At 36.9% G+C, this 17670-nt stretch overlaps 1 protein-coding gene across 1 annotated transcript in view; it reads right to left on the bottom strand.

Moving 5' to 3' along the window:
* The window catches only part of Hibch (3-hydroxyisobutyryl-CoA hydrolase), a 366114-nt gene that overhangs the window by 258527 nt on the left and 89917 nt on the right, over positions 1-17670 (bottom strand). The window contains exon 3 of the mRNA XM_090380451.1: positions 5263-5391. Coding sequence (XP_090236577.1) covers positions 5263-5391 — 129 coding nt within the window. The remainder of the gene's footprint in view (positions 1-5262; positions 5392-17670) is intronic.

The following is a 17670-nucleotide window of genomic DNA, read 5'->3' as shown; positions in this document are numbered from 1 at the left end:
TATAGAACTAATTTAAATCAGAAGATGGAAGAACATGAAATAATTCCAAGGAAACGGATAACTGGATGCCTGTAGATCCAATAGTGATGTAGTTAGGAGACTGCAGAAAGTAATTTTTTACTAAATTATTAGCAATATAAAGTCACTAAAATCCAAAGGTGGCTATACAATTTAAGTAGAAAAGAAATTAAAAGGTGGATATTCAAAGGTAGAGTAGTAAGTTACCACATCTTGTGTATACATTAAAGTTTACACAAAAATATTAACTTTAATATTTTAATGTTCTTAGTCCATCTGTCATCATGTCTTCGAGCTATGTATCCTGCCCAAGTCCATTTCAGTTCTTTAATTTTGATAAGAATGTCCTTTAGTTTAAACATATATATATATATATATATATACACACACAGAGGATGATTCACAACTTTATACCTTCAATCGCTTATTCCTGTGTTCATTCCTAGTGAAAAATGTTATATAAACAGAAGTCCAATTGTAAATGGTTAGTTATGGTATTATTTTTTTATCTGATGTTACGAATAATAAGAAAACAAGTAGATAATAAATGTTGAAAATTATCACCTACAGCCTCAAAAGACATCTTGGGTCATTTGTTAATCTCAATGATTATCGAACTGTAGGTATTTACAGGTCAAATAATGATCTGAATAAAAAGTCACAATAATGTCACTGGCATGCACATGTGTGAATTTTTTAACTGACCCTATTAAAACTGGTAGTTACTAAATCAGATAAGCACTCAATGGTCTATGTGCAGTTCATATTTTGTGCATTAAATATGCCTTTTATGTTTTTTATGTCAGATATAGACATTATAAAACATAATAAAATATATTTGTCTCTATATATAATATATACAGACATATATATTTGTGTGCTAGTACTTTAAAGATTTCCATACATTCTAGTTTAAGTGCATTCAGATCTTAAACCTTTAAGGCATGGCCAATGGCCAGAACTTTATACTGTAATTGGATAAATGATAATTAACAACTGCAGTGGTATGTTTGATTTGGTGACAAGGCTCAATTTACATGCAATTAACAACACTTGCAACTCACATTTGTGGGCAGAAGCAAATTCCCTACAGCGGAAAGTAATTTCTAACTTCAATTCTGTATAAATATGTGGTATGGTATATTCTTCACAATCAGCCGATTGTCCGTTTATCATTAAGAGTTATCTTGCAAGTGATGCTTATCTACAGTTTCTGCAGAACAAACCAGCAAAACTGTTAGGCTTACCTTTGGAAACATTGAATGTGTGTGTGTAATTCTGCATGACAAAAGTGCCTTCTTATTTTAACCACACAGTGAAAATGTATACTGATAATTGTTTTTTGGTTTTTAGGAGCATTAGCAACTAAGGCCATATTGCTCCGGGGATATGCGGTGGTCATTCTCTGACCTTTCCGCATCTGGTGGTCACGGGCCCGAACTAAGGTCTAATCAAGAAGTGTGTGCTACGCACTGCTGTTCCTGCCCACCTGGCTACAGAGGCACCGATAATTGTTTCCTTGGCCAAAGTACTGGTAATGGTAATTACCAATAGTGATGGGCAAACTACTCTTTTAGCCAATTCAACTCAGTCAGGTCATTAGAGAAAAGTAACTCAAGTCATGAACTCACTTGGAAGTAATCACATTCAGCACAGTAGCAGTGGCTAGCGAGTAAGGAATTTAATTAAATCATTGATATGAGTCACTAAAAGTCCAAGAAATTCAATTCCCAAATTGCTCAAGTGAAATGACAGATAGTTATGTTAAATATATGAATGATTCTATATAGTGATCTAATACATACAAATGAAATTATTGGTGGGGGGACTCGTGGTGTGTGTTGCTCCACGTATTAGATAAATAATAGATATAATACTGACATACCAAGTAATGATCACAATTAAATGAAAATCAAAGCTATTTGATTGTTTCTGAAATAGTTAAATGAATAGGTAATTAAAGCAGCATTTGCCATCATGGATAGCATAGTTAGTACAATCATCATGCTCCCCACACTGGGTTGAAAAGACCTGAGTTTAAATCCTGTGAATGAAGTGAGGAAATTTTATGGATCTTTATCACAATGTGGTGGAATCAGTTGGTCTCATAATGGGGCATATCACACAGTAATCCAAGAGGCAGTGTGGTTGCCATACTAAGGTAGTAGTTTTTCACGAGGGAAGGAACCGATGTGAAAAAAATACTATCAGAATATGGTATCCTACCAGTGTGAAAGTGCTATCAGAGGAAATTGTTATTGCAGACTGACAGAACTTTACCAAAGATACACTTGACTCACACCAAGTGGGTCAAATGGGGATACACCCAGTATTACAATACAAGACAATTCCACCAGTGTGAAGGTGCCATCAGAGGTTAAGATTGTTACAGACCAATTAACAATGACTCTACCAAAATCTGACCCACTTGATTCATAACAAGTGGGATCTTAATATCAGCTCAACAACCATTTTAGAACTATCAATGAATGTGAAGTGCCTCGAAGATCATAAAAGATGAATATGAAAAAGCAATAGATTTCGATTGCTTTTTCCTTTTTTGGATTACTGTTTTAAATTTTCAGACCAAGGTTTGCTCAGATTGTGTTAGTGAAATTATTCAAGTAGGATTGACTTCCTTTATTCTGATTTCCACTGTAAAAATCAATCTTCATTTAAACCAGTTTTTGGATAAATGTGTCAAGGCTGAATGCTGCATATCGTAATTGGCTTGTACCCAAATCTCCAGCTTCATTTATTATTATTAGTAGTAGTAGTAGTGGCAAATGATGTGAGAAAAAAAGTGACAGCATTGGCCACTGACAGGGTTTGTAAAGTGCCTGCCTGGCAACCCAAAGGACATGGGTTCGAATCCCGCCTCGGGCTTGGATCAGAGTAGTCCAATAATCTTGGGAGGTGCATTATGGCCACAGAAGGTCATGGCCATAATGCACCTCCCAAGGTCATGGCAACCCAAAGGTCGTGGGTTCGAATTCCGCCTCGGGCTTGGATCAGAGTAGAGTGTAGAGTGTGTTTAGTGTCAAACGGCACCAGGGGTTTCCCCCATCTCCGCGGGCTATACATTGTGGGTGTGAAACAGAACACTGTCAATGCCAGAGGTTTAAAAGTGTATGGATTTTGTACATGTGTAGTGTCGTGTACCGTTGTTCCTCTGGTCATTTAGCCGCTGGGCCCCTAATGGGACCCAACGTTGTCCACACTCTGCCTCGTGGAGGCAGACCAGGTACACCAGTATTATAGTTATTTACTCTGGCAGAGTAGTGCAAAAATCTTGGGAGGTGCATTATGGCCACAGAAGCCGATGCGCCAACAATTAAGAAAAAAAAAAAAAAAAAAAACAGCATCGGCCAAAAAAAATAACACTTCCCATATAACCTGTCCATTCCCTCTGATAGTTTGTTTAGTTCTTCCTTGAATTTATTTAAACTATCCACCTCTACAACACCATATGGGAGTTTGTACAGACAATCAACCACCATTTGATCTCTAGCTGAGATCAAATTTATGCACATCCGATCTGCAACATGTTTAAGCCTGTAATGTCTTCATCAATATCATTAATAAATATAGAAAACAACAATGGGACTAGTACTGAACTCTGGATGACTCCACTAATAACATCAATTCAATAAGAAAAGTACCCACTGATAACCACTATCTGCTTTCTCCCACTCAACCATTCTTTATTCGTAGCAGCAACTTGCCTTAAGGCTATACCTCTCCAATTTGTACAGCAGTCTTTTATGTGCAACAGTATCCAAAGCTTTTCTGAAACCTAAGTATAGGATTTCAAAATTATTTTTTGCATCCAGTTAGCTAACTCAATCGATTCAAGGCCATGAACACCTGGATCAGATCTCCGCACAGGTGTCTAGTCTCCAGAAACTGTAATTTGCAAAACAGAAGCCTTTCCTGGTAATAGCAACCATTTCAACAGATCCATGTCCTTCCCAAAATGAGGCTTCCAGACCTGTATGCAGTACTCAAGATGTGGCCTAAACATTACCTTATACAATGGGATAATCACCTTCTTATCCATGCTGGCGAAAGTCCTGTATATCATTGGCAAAACCCCATGAACTGTCCTGGCCACCTGTCTATATTTCTCAGAGAACTGATTGCACAATTTCCTAAAGGTCTTTTTCATTCTCCAATGTCCTGAGCATGGTACCACCCAGCTGGTACACTAATCTGGGATTAATACTTCCCATATGAACTATCATGCATTTGTCAATATTAACTTTGCCACTTCTCAACCCATCTGCCTAATTTTTCTAGATTGTGTTGCAGCATCATACCCTATTTCTGTTATTAACCAGTCTGCTAACCTTTGTATTATCTGCAAACTTAGACAATAAGCCTGATATGCTTTCATCAATATATTTAATAAATATAGAAAACAACAATGAGCCCAGCACTCAATTCTTGATGACTCCACTAATAACATTAATCCAAGAAGAGCAGTGCCCACTGATAACCACTATCGGCCTTCTCCCACTCAGCACTCATTTATTCACAGCAAACAACCTGCCCTTAAGGCCATACTGCTCTAATTTGTACAGTAGTATTTTATGATGTGCAACAGTATCAAAAGCTTTTCTGAAATCTAAGTATAAGATGTTAAAAAATATTTTTTTTTCCAATCAGTTACTTTGTTACTGTGTTACTGTATCAAATCAGATTGGTCAGACAAGATCACCCCTTAAATTCATGCTGTGGCTGCAGTATAACTGCATTCCTATCTAGATGATGCTACATTACTTCTTTAACCAGTGACTTCATTATTTAACCTGGAACAGAAGTCAATCTAACAGGTCTATAAGAACTCACCTCTCTCTAATCCCCTTTTGTGAAATGGGGATACATTTGAACATCTCCAGTCCATAGGGACTACCCTTGAATTCAATGGTGGTCTCAATAGCTTCACTGTTTTAAAAATATTTACAGATTTCATAATGGCTTAATAAAGAACAATAACTAAGACATAGTTCTCTTTGTTGTTTCCCCTTCCATATTTAGTGCTCAAATTAAGTGCATGCATAAGCGGGCTTTATGCTCTAATTATGAGTGCAGATTATAGCTTGTTTGTATTCACATATCTGAAGAACACTTTCTTTTTTGGAAGAATTTATGACAGAATAGGTAAATTATTATATAATCAGTACATTTAAACTGACAGCCTGCAGTTAAAAATAATAGTTTTAAGCAAAATACAAACGATACCTGCAACTGTGGGTATATCTTCCTGATCATTGATAAACTAAGAGCATTCAAGGCCTTTGGTCGGTTTAAAAGGATAATACCTTTCTTTCCTACTCTTTCCATGATAACGTCTGTTTCAGATGACATTTTCTAAAAATGAAAATAAAATCATATGAATAAGGAAAAGTAAGATAAAAAAATAAAAATCTTGTTTAAAGTAACAGTATACAGTAATCCCCACATTCGCGTTACATTCTTGCAATACTTGTGAGTTTAACACACACTCGCAAGTATTGCAAGATTCAGTGAAAAAGGTAGGTTTAGAGACATGGTTCAAAATAAAAACAAGAAAATTAGCTGTAAATTTTAAAAATATTAATAAAAAATCAACAAGTAAATAAATTTTTATTATAAATAAACAGCAAAAGCAAAACCAAAATATTTTAACATTAAAACAAAAGCTTAAATAAAAGATAAAACATTAAAATGCTTAAAAATGTTATTGGGAAGAAGGCCTGTGTTGGAAAAGTCTGATGTTGGTTTGCCTTTTTAAGTTTTGTAATTCATTTTGTATTTGAGGCTCCTCTCCATTACAGGATCACATTCCACCACTTTGTCTACAGCCACAACAAGTTGAGGAGTTGCTTGCATTTCACAGTCAGGAATCGACTGAAGATGATCTTGTTGAACTCATGAGGACAACAATCAGGATAAAATTGAGGATGAAGTAGAAGAAGTCAGTTCAAAATCTACTCTCAGTTTGAAAGCTCTGGGAGCAATAATGAAATTGCAGAGGATTATCCACTAGGCCGAAGTTGGAATATATGCCACAGTTTCTGCAAAGGATCAAATCATGACTCACCCGGAAGTTGTCATAGGATCGGCTATTTCCGTGAGTCATGGTACCCTCTGCCGAAGTGTTCAAGGCGGATCTTGTAATAACCATTATGAAATTTACTAATTATTAGTAAAACAAACTTTCAAAAAATTATATTTATGATATAAAAAAATAAAGAAGAGAATAACTAAGTGCAAACTACTCTGGTTCAAAAGGACTTAGTTCTATTAGGAGACTCCATTGTCAGGGAAACAGGAAATATTTTTTTGTAATAAGGCTAGGTGAACTAGAACCAGGGTATGTCTGCAGAGAGCAACTATTAATGATGTCACCAACACACTGTCAGATTTTAAGGGGGGGGAGAGAATATTATTCATGTAGGGACTAATGACATTAAGCATACACAATCTGATGATTTGTTAGGCAAATATAGGACCATGCTGAAGAAATGTTGCAAATTAGGTCGCAATGTCTATTCTGCCCAGGCACGATAGGAGGGATTATATGCTGAAAGCCTTGTGGATTAACTCAAGACTTGAAGGACTCTGGGATGAAATTTCTATCAGCTTGGCCCGCACTTGTAGGTAGAAGGAATCTGTTTTGTAGAGACAGAATACATTTAAACAAATGTGGTGCAAACGTTTTTGCCAGTATTATTGAGGATACCTTAAAGGTCCAGGGAATCTGCTAGTTTGGAGGGGACAAGGGTAATATAGATACGCGTTTATCTGATAGTATTGGTCAAATTAACTCTTGTACATACCTCAAGAGTATTTGTTTGCAATAGTATGTTACCGCAATAGAACATATAGTAGCAAGATATTCTGAGGACAAAAGCGTTTCAAATGAGCGAGTAGCAAATGCTAGGGAAACGAGCTTAAATAATTTTAAGGGTTGTGTCAGGGTAGTTAGCTATACAAGAACACTAAATCTTAAATGTTTATACAGTAATGTCAAAAGCATTGTCAATAAAATGAGTGAATTCGAACTGTTGGTTAGGACAAGTAAAACTGACAAAATAGGGCTTAAAGAAACATGGTGCCAACGGAGATAAGGGATGATGAGTTTCAGTATGGGATGTATAATGTATTTAGGAAAGACAGGGAAGATAGAAGAAGCAGTGGGGTCATGCTTCTTATCAAAAGTAGCCTGAGCACGATGAAAGCTTTCCCAGATTTATACGTTTCGCATGCTAGTATAGAATCTGTATGGTGTGAAATAGTTGGAAGCAATGGTTAATGAGAGTGGGAGTTAAATAAATTTTATATTCTACATTAAATAAATTTTCAGAATCTTCTCTTCATTCCTTTTTTTTTTTTTAAGCTTCATAAACTTGTTACTTCTCGCGAATCGTGTTAGTTGCAATTTGTGTGTGCCGTTAAAAAATGTTTATGCATGCAATTGTGAAATTTATAATTAAAAGAGAAGATTATCTTGGAAACAAACGCCTCTTGAAACATTTCTGAAGACGACGACTCCTTGGGCAACAAATTAACAAGTGCCAAGCCAATAATGACTGATCAACGAATGTGCATTTAGTCGATGATGAGGAAGAATAAACATTCTTTAACATTTGTAAGTTGTAAATAATTTCTCTATTATTATAATTTTCTTGATTTTACAGGCTATGTTTTCATTTCTTTCGATAAATCAATCATTGTCTAACCATAAACTAATTAGCTAACTAATTTCATTGTTGAGAACGTAACCCCCAACTGTCTTTCGTCAATTTAAGTGTATGCCCCCTCAAGTTTGTAATTTGAGCAAGAGGAAGAATCTCATCAGCACTGAGCCTGCTCAAGTAACTCAAGGCCTTATACACCTCAATCAGATCACCACAGAGGTGCCTAGTCTCCAGATGCTGCAATTTGCAGAAATTAAGCCTTTCTTCGTAAAAGCACTCCCCCTGTTCCCCTCACGAGTCTTGTTGCCCTTCTCTGTACTCATTCTAGCAACTCTACATCCTCCCTAAAATGAGGCCTCCAGACCTGTATGCAGTATTCAAGGTGTGGCCTGCCCATTGCCCTGCCCTGCCCATACAAGGGGATAGTCGCATTTATCCCTGTTCTAGCAGCCTGTCTGCACTCCACAGAAAACTTCATATCAGATTGCACAACTACCCCCAGGGCCTTTCATTCTCCACCACGCTGTTGGTACATTTCTCTGGGTTACTGCTACACATATGGAGTACTTTGCAATGGTAAATGTTAAACTTCAGTTGCCACTTCTCAGCCCATCTGCCCAACTTTTCTAGATCCTGTTGCAGTAGCATACTGTCATTACCAACCCTGCCATCGTTTGTATCCTTTGCAAACTTCAATATTAAACCTGATATACCTTCATCAATATCACTGATAAATATAAAAAAACAACAATGGGCCCAACACCAAACCTTAGGGAACTCCACTAATAACATTAGTCCACAAAGAGCAGTGTCCATTGATTACCACTATCCGTCTCTCCCACTCGACCATCCTTTTATCCATTGTAGCAACTTGCCCTTAATGCCATACTGCTCCAATTTGTACAGTAGTCTTCCATGTGCAACGGTATTTAAAAGCTTTCCTGAAATCCAAGTATATGATACCAAAATTATTTTTTTGCATCCTTTGTGACATCATATCATCCAATAAAATCGGTCAAACAAGACTTCCCTTTAACGAACCATGCTGTGTCTGAATTATTACTGCAGTCTTGTAGTAAACGATCCTGTAATGCTTTTTTAACCAGTGAGTCTATTATTTTCCCTGGAACAGAAGTTAAACTAACAGGTCTGTAATTACTCATGTCGCCCTTTTATCCCCCTTCGTGAATTGGAGATACAATTGGAGAATTGCACATCTCCAGTCTGTGGGGACCTCCCCTGAGTCCAATGATGATTTGATAATTATGGCTAAGGGGTTTGCTTGCTTACTTTGTTGCCTCCTTTAATATAACTGGTTAGATCCCATCCAACCCAGGTGCCTTTCTTATGTTTAACTTCAACAATTTCTCAGTCACTTTGCTCTCAGTTATTACAAAATCATTTAGCTCCCTGTTACAGTTTAATAAGCTTCAATTCTCTACCTCCCTACAGAATTTCTCATGTGTGAATGTAGATACAAAATACTCATTCAGTTTGCCAGATGTCAGCAGAATTGTCAGACCACCAATATTAAGTGGATTAATCTGATTCATCCCTTTCCTTCTAGAGTTTACGTAAGTAAAGAACTCTTTGCTGTTTTTCTCTGAATCCTTTACCAAAGATTTCTTGTAATTTGCCTTTGCTTGCCTAATCTCCTTTGTGACTTGAATACAGACTAGCTTATATCTACCATAGGCTTCTGTGTTGCTGATAATTTATATGCATTCCATGCATTTTTCTTCTGTGCTACAAGTCTCAGTTCATCTGACATCCATTTAGACCTAAACCTTGAACAGTATTTCTTAGTTGGTATGAAAAGCCTAGTAGATTCCAAGATTAATTCCTTGCATGCTTCCCATTTAGAATTTGCTGTTGGTAACATCATCAGTTGGTCCCACTGTATAGAATTTAAAAACTGTCTGAGACCACTGCAGTCACCTTTACGAATGCAAAAACCCTTCCCATTACCCCTACATCTTTAAGTTAATCCCACATCAGCAATGCCATCCACCAATCTAGCTTTAAATCCTAGTCGCAACAGAATCTGACTTAAAAAAATAAATAAATTTCAAGGTAGTATTTTTTATTTAAGTGGTTACATGATCTATATGTATATACAGAGGTAATGTGGGAGAGAAAAAAAAAAAAAAAACAGGAAGTAAGCAAAGAAACAAATAAATAACAAAGCCAGAAACTGAAATGGAAGGAGGGTAGAATATATTCCTTCTAAAAAATCTTGAAAAATATTAGGTATGGGGCAAATCTCACTCCTGACCACTTGGCCTCCATAGCCAAATGGTCAGGTGCGGGAGTGCAGTAGCACACGCTCCTTGAGTAGGCCAGGGTTCTAGCCACTGACTGCTAAATATAGTTAATCTGTCAACCCGCACAGGACCAGCATGGCAGATTATGGTCCATTTCCCTCAATATGAATTGTTGAGGAGGCTTCCATCATGCAGTGGATTAATAATGGCTGCAGTTTACCTTTTATGGGGCAAATCAAGGCAAAAAATAATAAATTTAGACCAGTGCCACCTGACCACGCCAAGCCAGAAAAATGAGAAATATCATTCATATGATACGATAAACCAACCACAAAAAAAAAAAAAAAAAAAATTTTTTTATATATATATATTCTTTCTTTATTTTTACAGTTATATATATATATTATATCTTAAAATGACTTTTGGCAAAATATCTTCACAGGTGCAATTTTTTAGTTTTGTGGAAATTTAGCACTAAGTAAAGACAACATCATGTTAACAACACTTATACTGAATTTCACATCATACATTTAATAATATTTTAAGGTGCATTCGCACATATATGCATAAGCACTTACTGTCATCACCATGTCTATCCATCTGCATATAACAACTCCCAGTAGATGGATGTTCATGAAATATCACATTTAGTTCTTTTAAAAATAACTAAATATAAAATTGTCAGGCCACCTTAAATTTCATTAAAATTAGATAAACAGAAATCTGAAAATTGTTTTTCCATATAGTTGTACAGAAAAAATAATTTCATAGATTAAACATAGTTTTAATGCAGTATTGTTAGCTTTAGACAGTCCATACAGGCCTTATGTGTATGGTTATTTAAAGCTCATGAATGTGGTTTTGCTTCTGAAGACATGTATGTGTATATACTTCACTTTATCTATTTGCTATCTTTTTCTACTTTTCATACCTCAAGAACTATTAGAGCAATTCGAGGGGGATTGAGGTACTATTACTTTTCTATCAACTAATATCCGTTCTCCTTATTTAGCAAACAGCTGACTATCTTTTGTCATCCAGTTGTTGTGTTATTTGGTTTTTAGGAGCATTAGCAACTAAGGTCATATTGCTCCATTGTCATCCAGTAAAATGTTATATAGTAGTATTGGTTCCTTACTATCACCATTATTTGCTTTTTACTTTGATATCGTTGTCTGGGCTATCGGTCGGGCTAAAGTCATCTAGCTTGTTAACCACCTTAATTCGTTCACCTCCCTAACTAATTATCTTCCATCAACTACTATTTTTAGTTTAAGCTTAACTTAACTTAATTGTCACCTTACAGATATCCTTATGATATCTATCCACCATTTGTCAGGTATAACATGCAGATGACAACAGAAACTGATAGCTCGCCAATTGTAGGAGGACACATTGTAAGGGTTAGCCCTCGATAAAGTCCTTTGCAATGTGTCTTACACTATCTTTACTACAATTGGCTTGACATAGTTATTTAGTATTTATCCTTATATATATATGTTTCATTTTTGCATATAACTGTTATGTTTCCCTACCAGGTTATTACCATGGACCAGAGACGCTATGACAGCTATCACAGCACTTAGTTACCACCTGCTCTTTCCCAAAATATTCATAGATATTAAGACTGATGTAATGTTCAATCTAGACATTGATGGCATTAATCAGCTCTTCTCTCCCATTGTCAGGTTCTGTGTTAGGTTTTCACTGATTGTATCACCATTATAATTAAATATCTTACGTTTATAACTGTTAAATTTTTGCCATATCCACTATATATATATATATATATATATATATATATATATATATAAAAAATGGTAAAGATGCAATGAAATTACTGAAAGCCTTGGTAAACAGGAATGAGAAATTAAAATACAGCCGACTCTCAATTAACCAGGACACTTCAAGACTCCAAATTAAAAAAAAAAAAAAAAAAAAAAATCAACCAGAAAAATCAACCAAAAATTCAAGTAATAACTAGTATAAACAAATATTTTGCAAGTCATAAATAAGTGACAAGCGGCATTATCAGTCATCATTTGGAGATTAGTGTACCTATTATCTTGCAATCCTTGCTGTCTTCACACCCGCCACTCAAAAAAAAAAAAAAAAGGACCAAATGTTTAGTTTGTTTTAGTGCGTCGCGTCAATTGCTGTGTTCCGTTGCAGCCCAAAACGACAAATTTTGTTTCGTTATTTATGTCAGGGATGTCTGAATTTTTGTTTAGAAATCACGAAAATCGCAAAAGAGTTGTGTTTTCAGTTAAACAAAAACTTGAAATTATTCAAAAGTTTGAAAACAGTGCATCTGTTAAATCTCTAAGGAATCATTATAATAAGGATGTATCAAAATAGCCAAACATTAACAAGTATCGTGCAGAATTCAAATTTGTCAATAATAATATAGTAGCAATATGTTATTAGTCATTCGCGAATTACGTAAAACTCAATGAAGTAAGGAGTCCTGGAACGTATCTCTTACCTATGTCGGGGACTTTTGTATTTTTGGATTAACCAGGAAATCGATTATCCGGGATTTGTTTTTTACCATCTATCCTGGAAAATCGAAAGTCTACTGCATATGAGGCCTTAAGACTTGTATACAATACTCAAGGTGTGGCCTGACCATTGTCTTATATAAGGGGATAATTACCTCCTTATCCTTGCTAGAAAAATTCTTGTATATCAATGACAAACCATGAGCCACTCTTGCATACCGTCAGCACTGCTCAAAAAACTTCATATCTGATTGCACAATTACCCAGATCCTTTTCATTCTCTACCCCTGAGTATAGTACCACACAGTTCATATGTTACTCTGGGGTTACTGCTACACAGGCCTCTGTAGCCGAGTGGTCAGAAGCGGGAGTGCAGTAGCACACGCTCTTTGAGTAGACTGGGGTTCAAGCCCCTGACTGCTAAATACAGTCAATCTGCCAACCCGCACTGGACCAGCGTGGCAGATTATGGTCCATTTCGCTCCACATGAATTGTTGAGGAGGCTTCCACCCTGCAGTGGGTTGATAATGGCTGCAGTTTACCTTTTTTTTTCACTGCTACCCATATGCTGTACTTTACATTTGTCAATGTTAAACATCAGTTACCACTTCTAAGCCGATCTGCTCAACTTTTCTAGATCCTGTTGCCGTAGCGTACTGTCATAGTGTTATTAACAATTTGAGCTCTGGCATTGATATGGGCAGCTGAGAGCTTAATGGGTGCCTCGATTTAAATCCTTTGAGGGCGTCTACCCTATCCTTCAAACTCTCGTAAAGGCCCATAACAACATTGAGGTGCCACTTGATTTCCTCACACCCCTGCCAACCTTCGTATCATCTACAAACTTAGACGTTAAGCCTAATATACCTTCATAAATATCATTAATAAATACAGAAAACAACAATGGACCTAATACTGAACCCTGGCAGACTCCAGTAATAACATTAGGTCACAAAGAGCAGTGTCCACTGATTACCACCACTCTCTGTCTTCTCCCACTCAACCATCCCTCTATCCAGAGCAGCAACTTGCCCTGAATGCCACAATGTAATAACTGCCACCTAAAAAAAAAGGTAAAGTGCAGCCATTATCAACCCACTGCAGGATGGAAGCCTCCTCAACAATTCATGCTGAGGGAAAATGGACCATAATCTGCCACGCTGGTCCAGTGCGGGTTGGCAGATCGACCGTATTCAGCAATCAGGGGCTTGAACCCCAGTCTACTCAAAGAGCGTGTGCTACTGCACTCCTGCTCCTGCCCACTCAGCTACAGAGGCTAGTGGTTCCTTTCTCTGCAAATTCTTAATGCATGAAGAAACACCTGATAATCAGATCATATTACTCTCTCTGGTTGCCTCCTGAACATGCTGCTGTAGAAAACAATCATCCAATAAATCCACAAACGCCTTGCTAGTGTGTGTGAGTGACCAACTCACAAGTTCCAGTCAATATCTGGGAAGTTAAAATCCCCCATTATAAGACAATCTGATTTACTGGTCCACTTTATTTCTCTGTACCATTATTCATTCTATTCATCAGAGTAATTAAGGCCTATAACACACTCCTACTCTCAATTTTGCTTTCCCAGTGTTTATGTACACAAAACTGACTCAACACTGCATGGCCCACCCATGTCAACTGGCTGCGCTTCCTTAGATTTTATGTGTTTCTTAACTAATAAACATAATCCCCTCCTCCCTTCCTATACTGTCTGTACACATTGTACTCCCCGCAAATTCCAATTCTGCACTCTTTATATCTAAGTTATACCATGTCTTTGATATTCCAACAATATCTGCCTTTGATGTTCTGACCAACACGTCAAATTCATCAAATTTATATACTAAACTCCTAGTATTGGTGTACACGCATGAAGCACTTATACATGCACCGGTTCTTATTCTTAGCTGCCCTAACCAATAGAAGCAGTGCAAGAATCAGTTTCACCTCTGCAGTTACTTTTAATATATTAATCTGTGTATCCTCCCACGCTAGCAGTTTTCCAACCCATTTAACTCTGCCTCGATAGCATCAGCAAATATTCTTGCACGCTTTCTATTTAAGTGTTACCCGTTCCTGTAGAAGCAATCTCTCCTTTTAACAAGCAAAGACCAGGCTGAGAAAAATTCTATCCCACGGGCCTTGCACAATCTCTCCAGGGCCGAATTGGTTGACAAGGCTCTTATCATATACTTCCTCCCATCCTGTTTGGGCAGAATTGCAGACACTTTCAAATGCAAACGTAACTCGCATTTTTTTTTAACATTGACCTGTACTTGTTAAGTAATTCCACCTACTTTTAATATCATTGGTGCCAATTTGTACAACAATATCACCTTTTGTGCCTTAAAAGATGATATCTTCTCTACAACGTCATCAAGTTTTGCCCTGGGGAGACATACCCTTGTCCTGTTCCACCTACCTTTTTGCCCGATATATTTCCCATTTTCCTGAAAATAGTCACCGATAACAAGTAGTATCTGTGGGACCAGCACATTCTGCCTTGGGGATTGGGGAAGTGCAAGCTCTGGCATTGATATGGGCAGCTGAGAGCTTAATGGGTGCCTCGATTTAAATCCTTTGAGGGCGTCTACCCTATCCTTCAAACTCTCGTAAAGGCCCATAACAACATTGAGGTGCCACTTGATTTCCTCACACCCCTTACATCGAGCACACACAACTTATTGATACTTCACTTTTCCATTCTGCCTACCTCCTATTTTACTTTACATATGTTACACACAAACACACACATTTCAAATGTAATGCACCTATGCACATGCCCCTCACTCTATATGACTGTGTGATTGACATTTATCAGGATAATAATTTGAAGTTTAACCTCAACCCAGGGGGCTCGTATTTGGTGAGTATAGGCTTGGCACATGTTAGGAGCATTAGCAACTAAGGCCATATTGCTCCGGGGATATGCGGTGGTCATTCCCTGAACTTTCCGCATCCTCCAATATTTGATGGTCAAGGGCTAGAATCCCGGTTTAATCAAGAAGTGTGTGCTACGCACTGCTGCTCCTGCCCACGGAGGCACTTGGCACATGCAGGGTCCTGAGCTGAATATAATCATTCTCTTTCTTGGTGATTCCCTTCTCTCTCTCTCTGGAAAACTCAGGAATTTTTTTTTTTTTTTCAGCTGGTGCAGCAAAAGCCTCAGGCTCCCTTGCACCATAGATAATAACAATTATAATAACATTAGTGTGTTCGAAACAGAGTTCCAACAATGAATGGTTGTGTAGAGGCTTTTAAAAATTAATGATAACATAATATTTTTTCAGGTCAGATTACAGTTTCAGATCAAAGGTCTTTATGAAAATTGGAACTTTACGTGAGTGAACACCTACAGAAGATTCTAGTATGATTTCAAATTAGTTTCAAAGGTTTCAACAAGGACAAACCAGCACTGAAGACAAACAACACTCAGGTAGGCCAAGCACATCTACAGACAACACAATAGCAGTCATTATTAGAACTGTTTTGGAGAAAAACAGACATATGACCTGTGAAGAAATAGCCAATGAATTTGGAATACCAAAATCATCTGTTCACTGAATTTTAACCAAGGTGTTGAAAAAACCAACGTTTACTGTCTGATGGGTTCCACATTTGCTATCACATGAACAATGGGCAAAGCGTAAGGACACTACAATGCAATTACTTTCATGTTACCAACAAGAAAATGAAGATTTTTTAAAACATACTACATGTAATGCCGACTTATGTAATACTCGGCTTACGCAAATTTGACTTTACGTAAGTTTTTGCTGGCCGATGCAAACTGAAAAAAATATGGAAAGTTTTTTGCACCTGTAGGGATAAATGAAGGTACTATGAAAATATCATAATGTGAACCCAATAACATATTGTTTTTTTTTTTTTTTTTTAATTCATTCCAAGTACTTGGAAGTTGAAAATTCCACTATATTACTAAGCTATTTATCTCTCTAAAAGGTCATATTTATAATTGGAAATTGATCTACACTTTCATCGTTATCATATGTTCCCATTATAAGAATCAATTTTGAATGCCTTTGTGATATTTTTCTGAAGCACATTTCTGGAGGTCAAGGCTGAAAAACAATTAAAACAATTTTCACTTACCAGTTTATTGGGCTTTTCTGTTAGCGTAATCTATTAGAAATGGGTAGTAAACTCGATCTTATTGCATTTGCGATAATACCGGTAACTGGAATTGTGTGGGTTTTTACGATACGGTATTATGGTGAAATGTGTTCTCCTTCACTTAAATCTTCAATCACTTAAAAACAAATTTTCAGAAACTTCTCTTCATTCCTATTTACATATTACAATGATGAAGGGAAAGGGACCGATGGAAAGTGCAAGTGCTGGCAGTGCTAGGAAATGAAACAAAGTTGATTTAGAAATGAATATGAATAATTAAGAAGTACGAAGCAGGACAAAGTTTGTCATCTATTGCATGGGAATTAGGTCTCGCTGCTTCAACCGTGAATACTATTTTGAGGGACAGGGTCTCTATAAAAAAACATGGTAAAGGATCAACGGTGATCACAAAACAGCGTTCAGGAGTTATATCGAGTATGGAAAAGTTAGTAATAATATTGATGGAAAATCAGATTCAGAAGCAAGTGCCCCTGAGTCCAATGGCCATTCAAGCAAAAGCAAGAAGTATTTATGAAGATATTAAGGATAAATAAAGCAAACCCCAAGCCAAGTTCATGGCAAGCAGCAGGTAGTTTAATAGGTCCAAGCATCACGCTGGTTTCCAAAACATTGAAGTATGTGGTGAAGTTGCCAGTGCCGATTCTGCAGCTGCAGATAAATTTTGTGATGTGTTTGAAAAAATTATTCATTAAAGCGGCTAATCAACGCAGCAAATTTTTAACGTTGACGAGACTGCTCTGTATCGGAAAAAAAATGCCAGATCGAACATACATTGCCAAAGAGGAAAAGACAATGAGAGGTTTCGAGGATTCAAAAGATACTGCCACGCTCTTGCTTGGGGCTAATACAGCAGGGGATTACAGATTAATAACACTGTTTGTGTACCATTCTGGAAATCCTTGTGCATTTAAGGGCATCAATAAAGCCTCCCCTAGCGATGCATTTCTGATCGAACCAGACAGCATGGATAACAATATCTCTTTTTGAGGATTGGTTAAAATGCTGCTTCATTCCCGAGGTGGAAAAATATTTTAAAGACAACGACA

The sequence above is a fragment of the Mastigoproctus giganteus genome, chromosome 1 (genome assembly GCF_048544385.1).
Source record: "Mastigoproctus giganteus isolate SK-2022 chromosome 1, ASM4854438v1, whole genome shotgun sequence".
NCBI classification, from domain to species: domain Eukaryota; kingdom Metazoa; phylum Arthropoda; class Arachnida; order Uropygi; family Thelyphonidae; genus Mastigoproctus; species Mastigoproctus giganteus.
The sequence above is the reverse complement of the archived record's forward strand: the minus strand, read 5'-3'. Positions and strand labels throughout refer to the sequence as shown.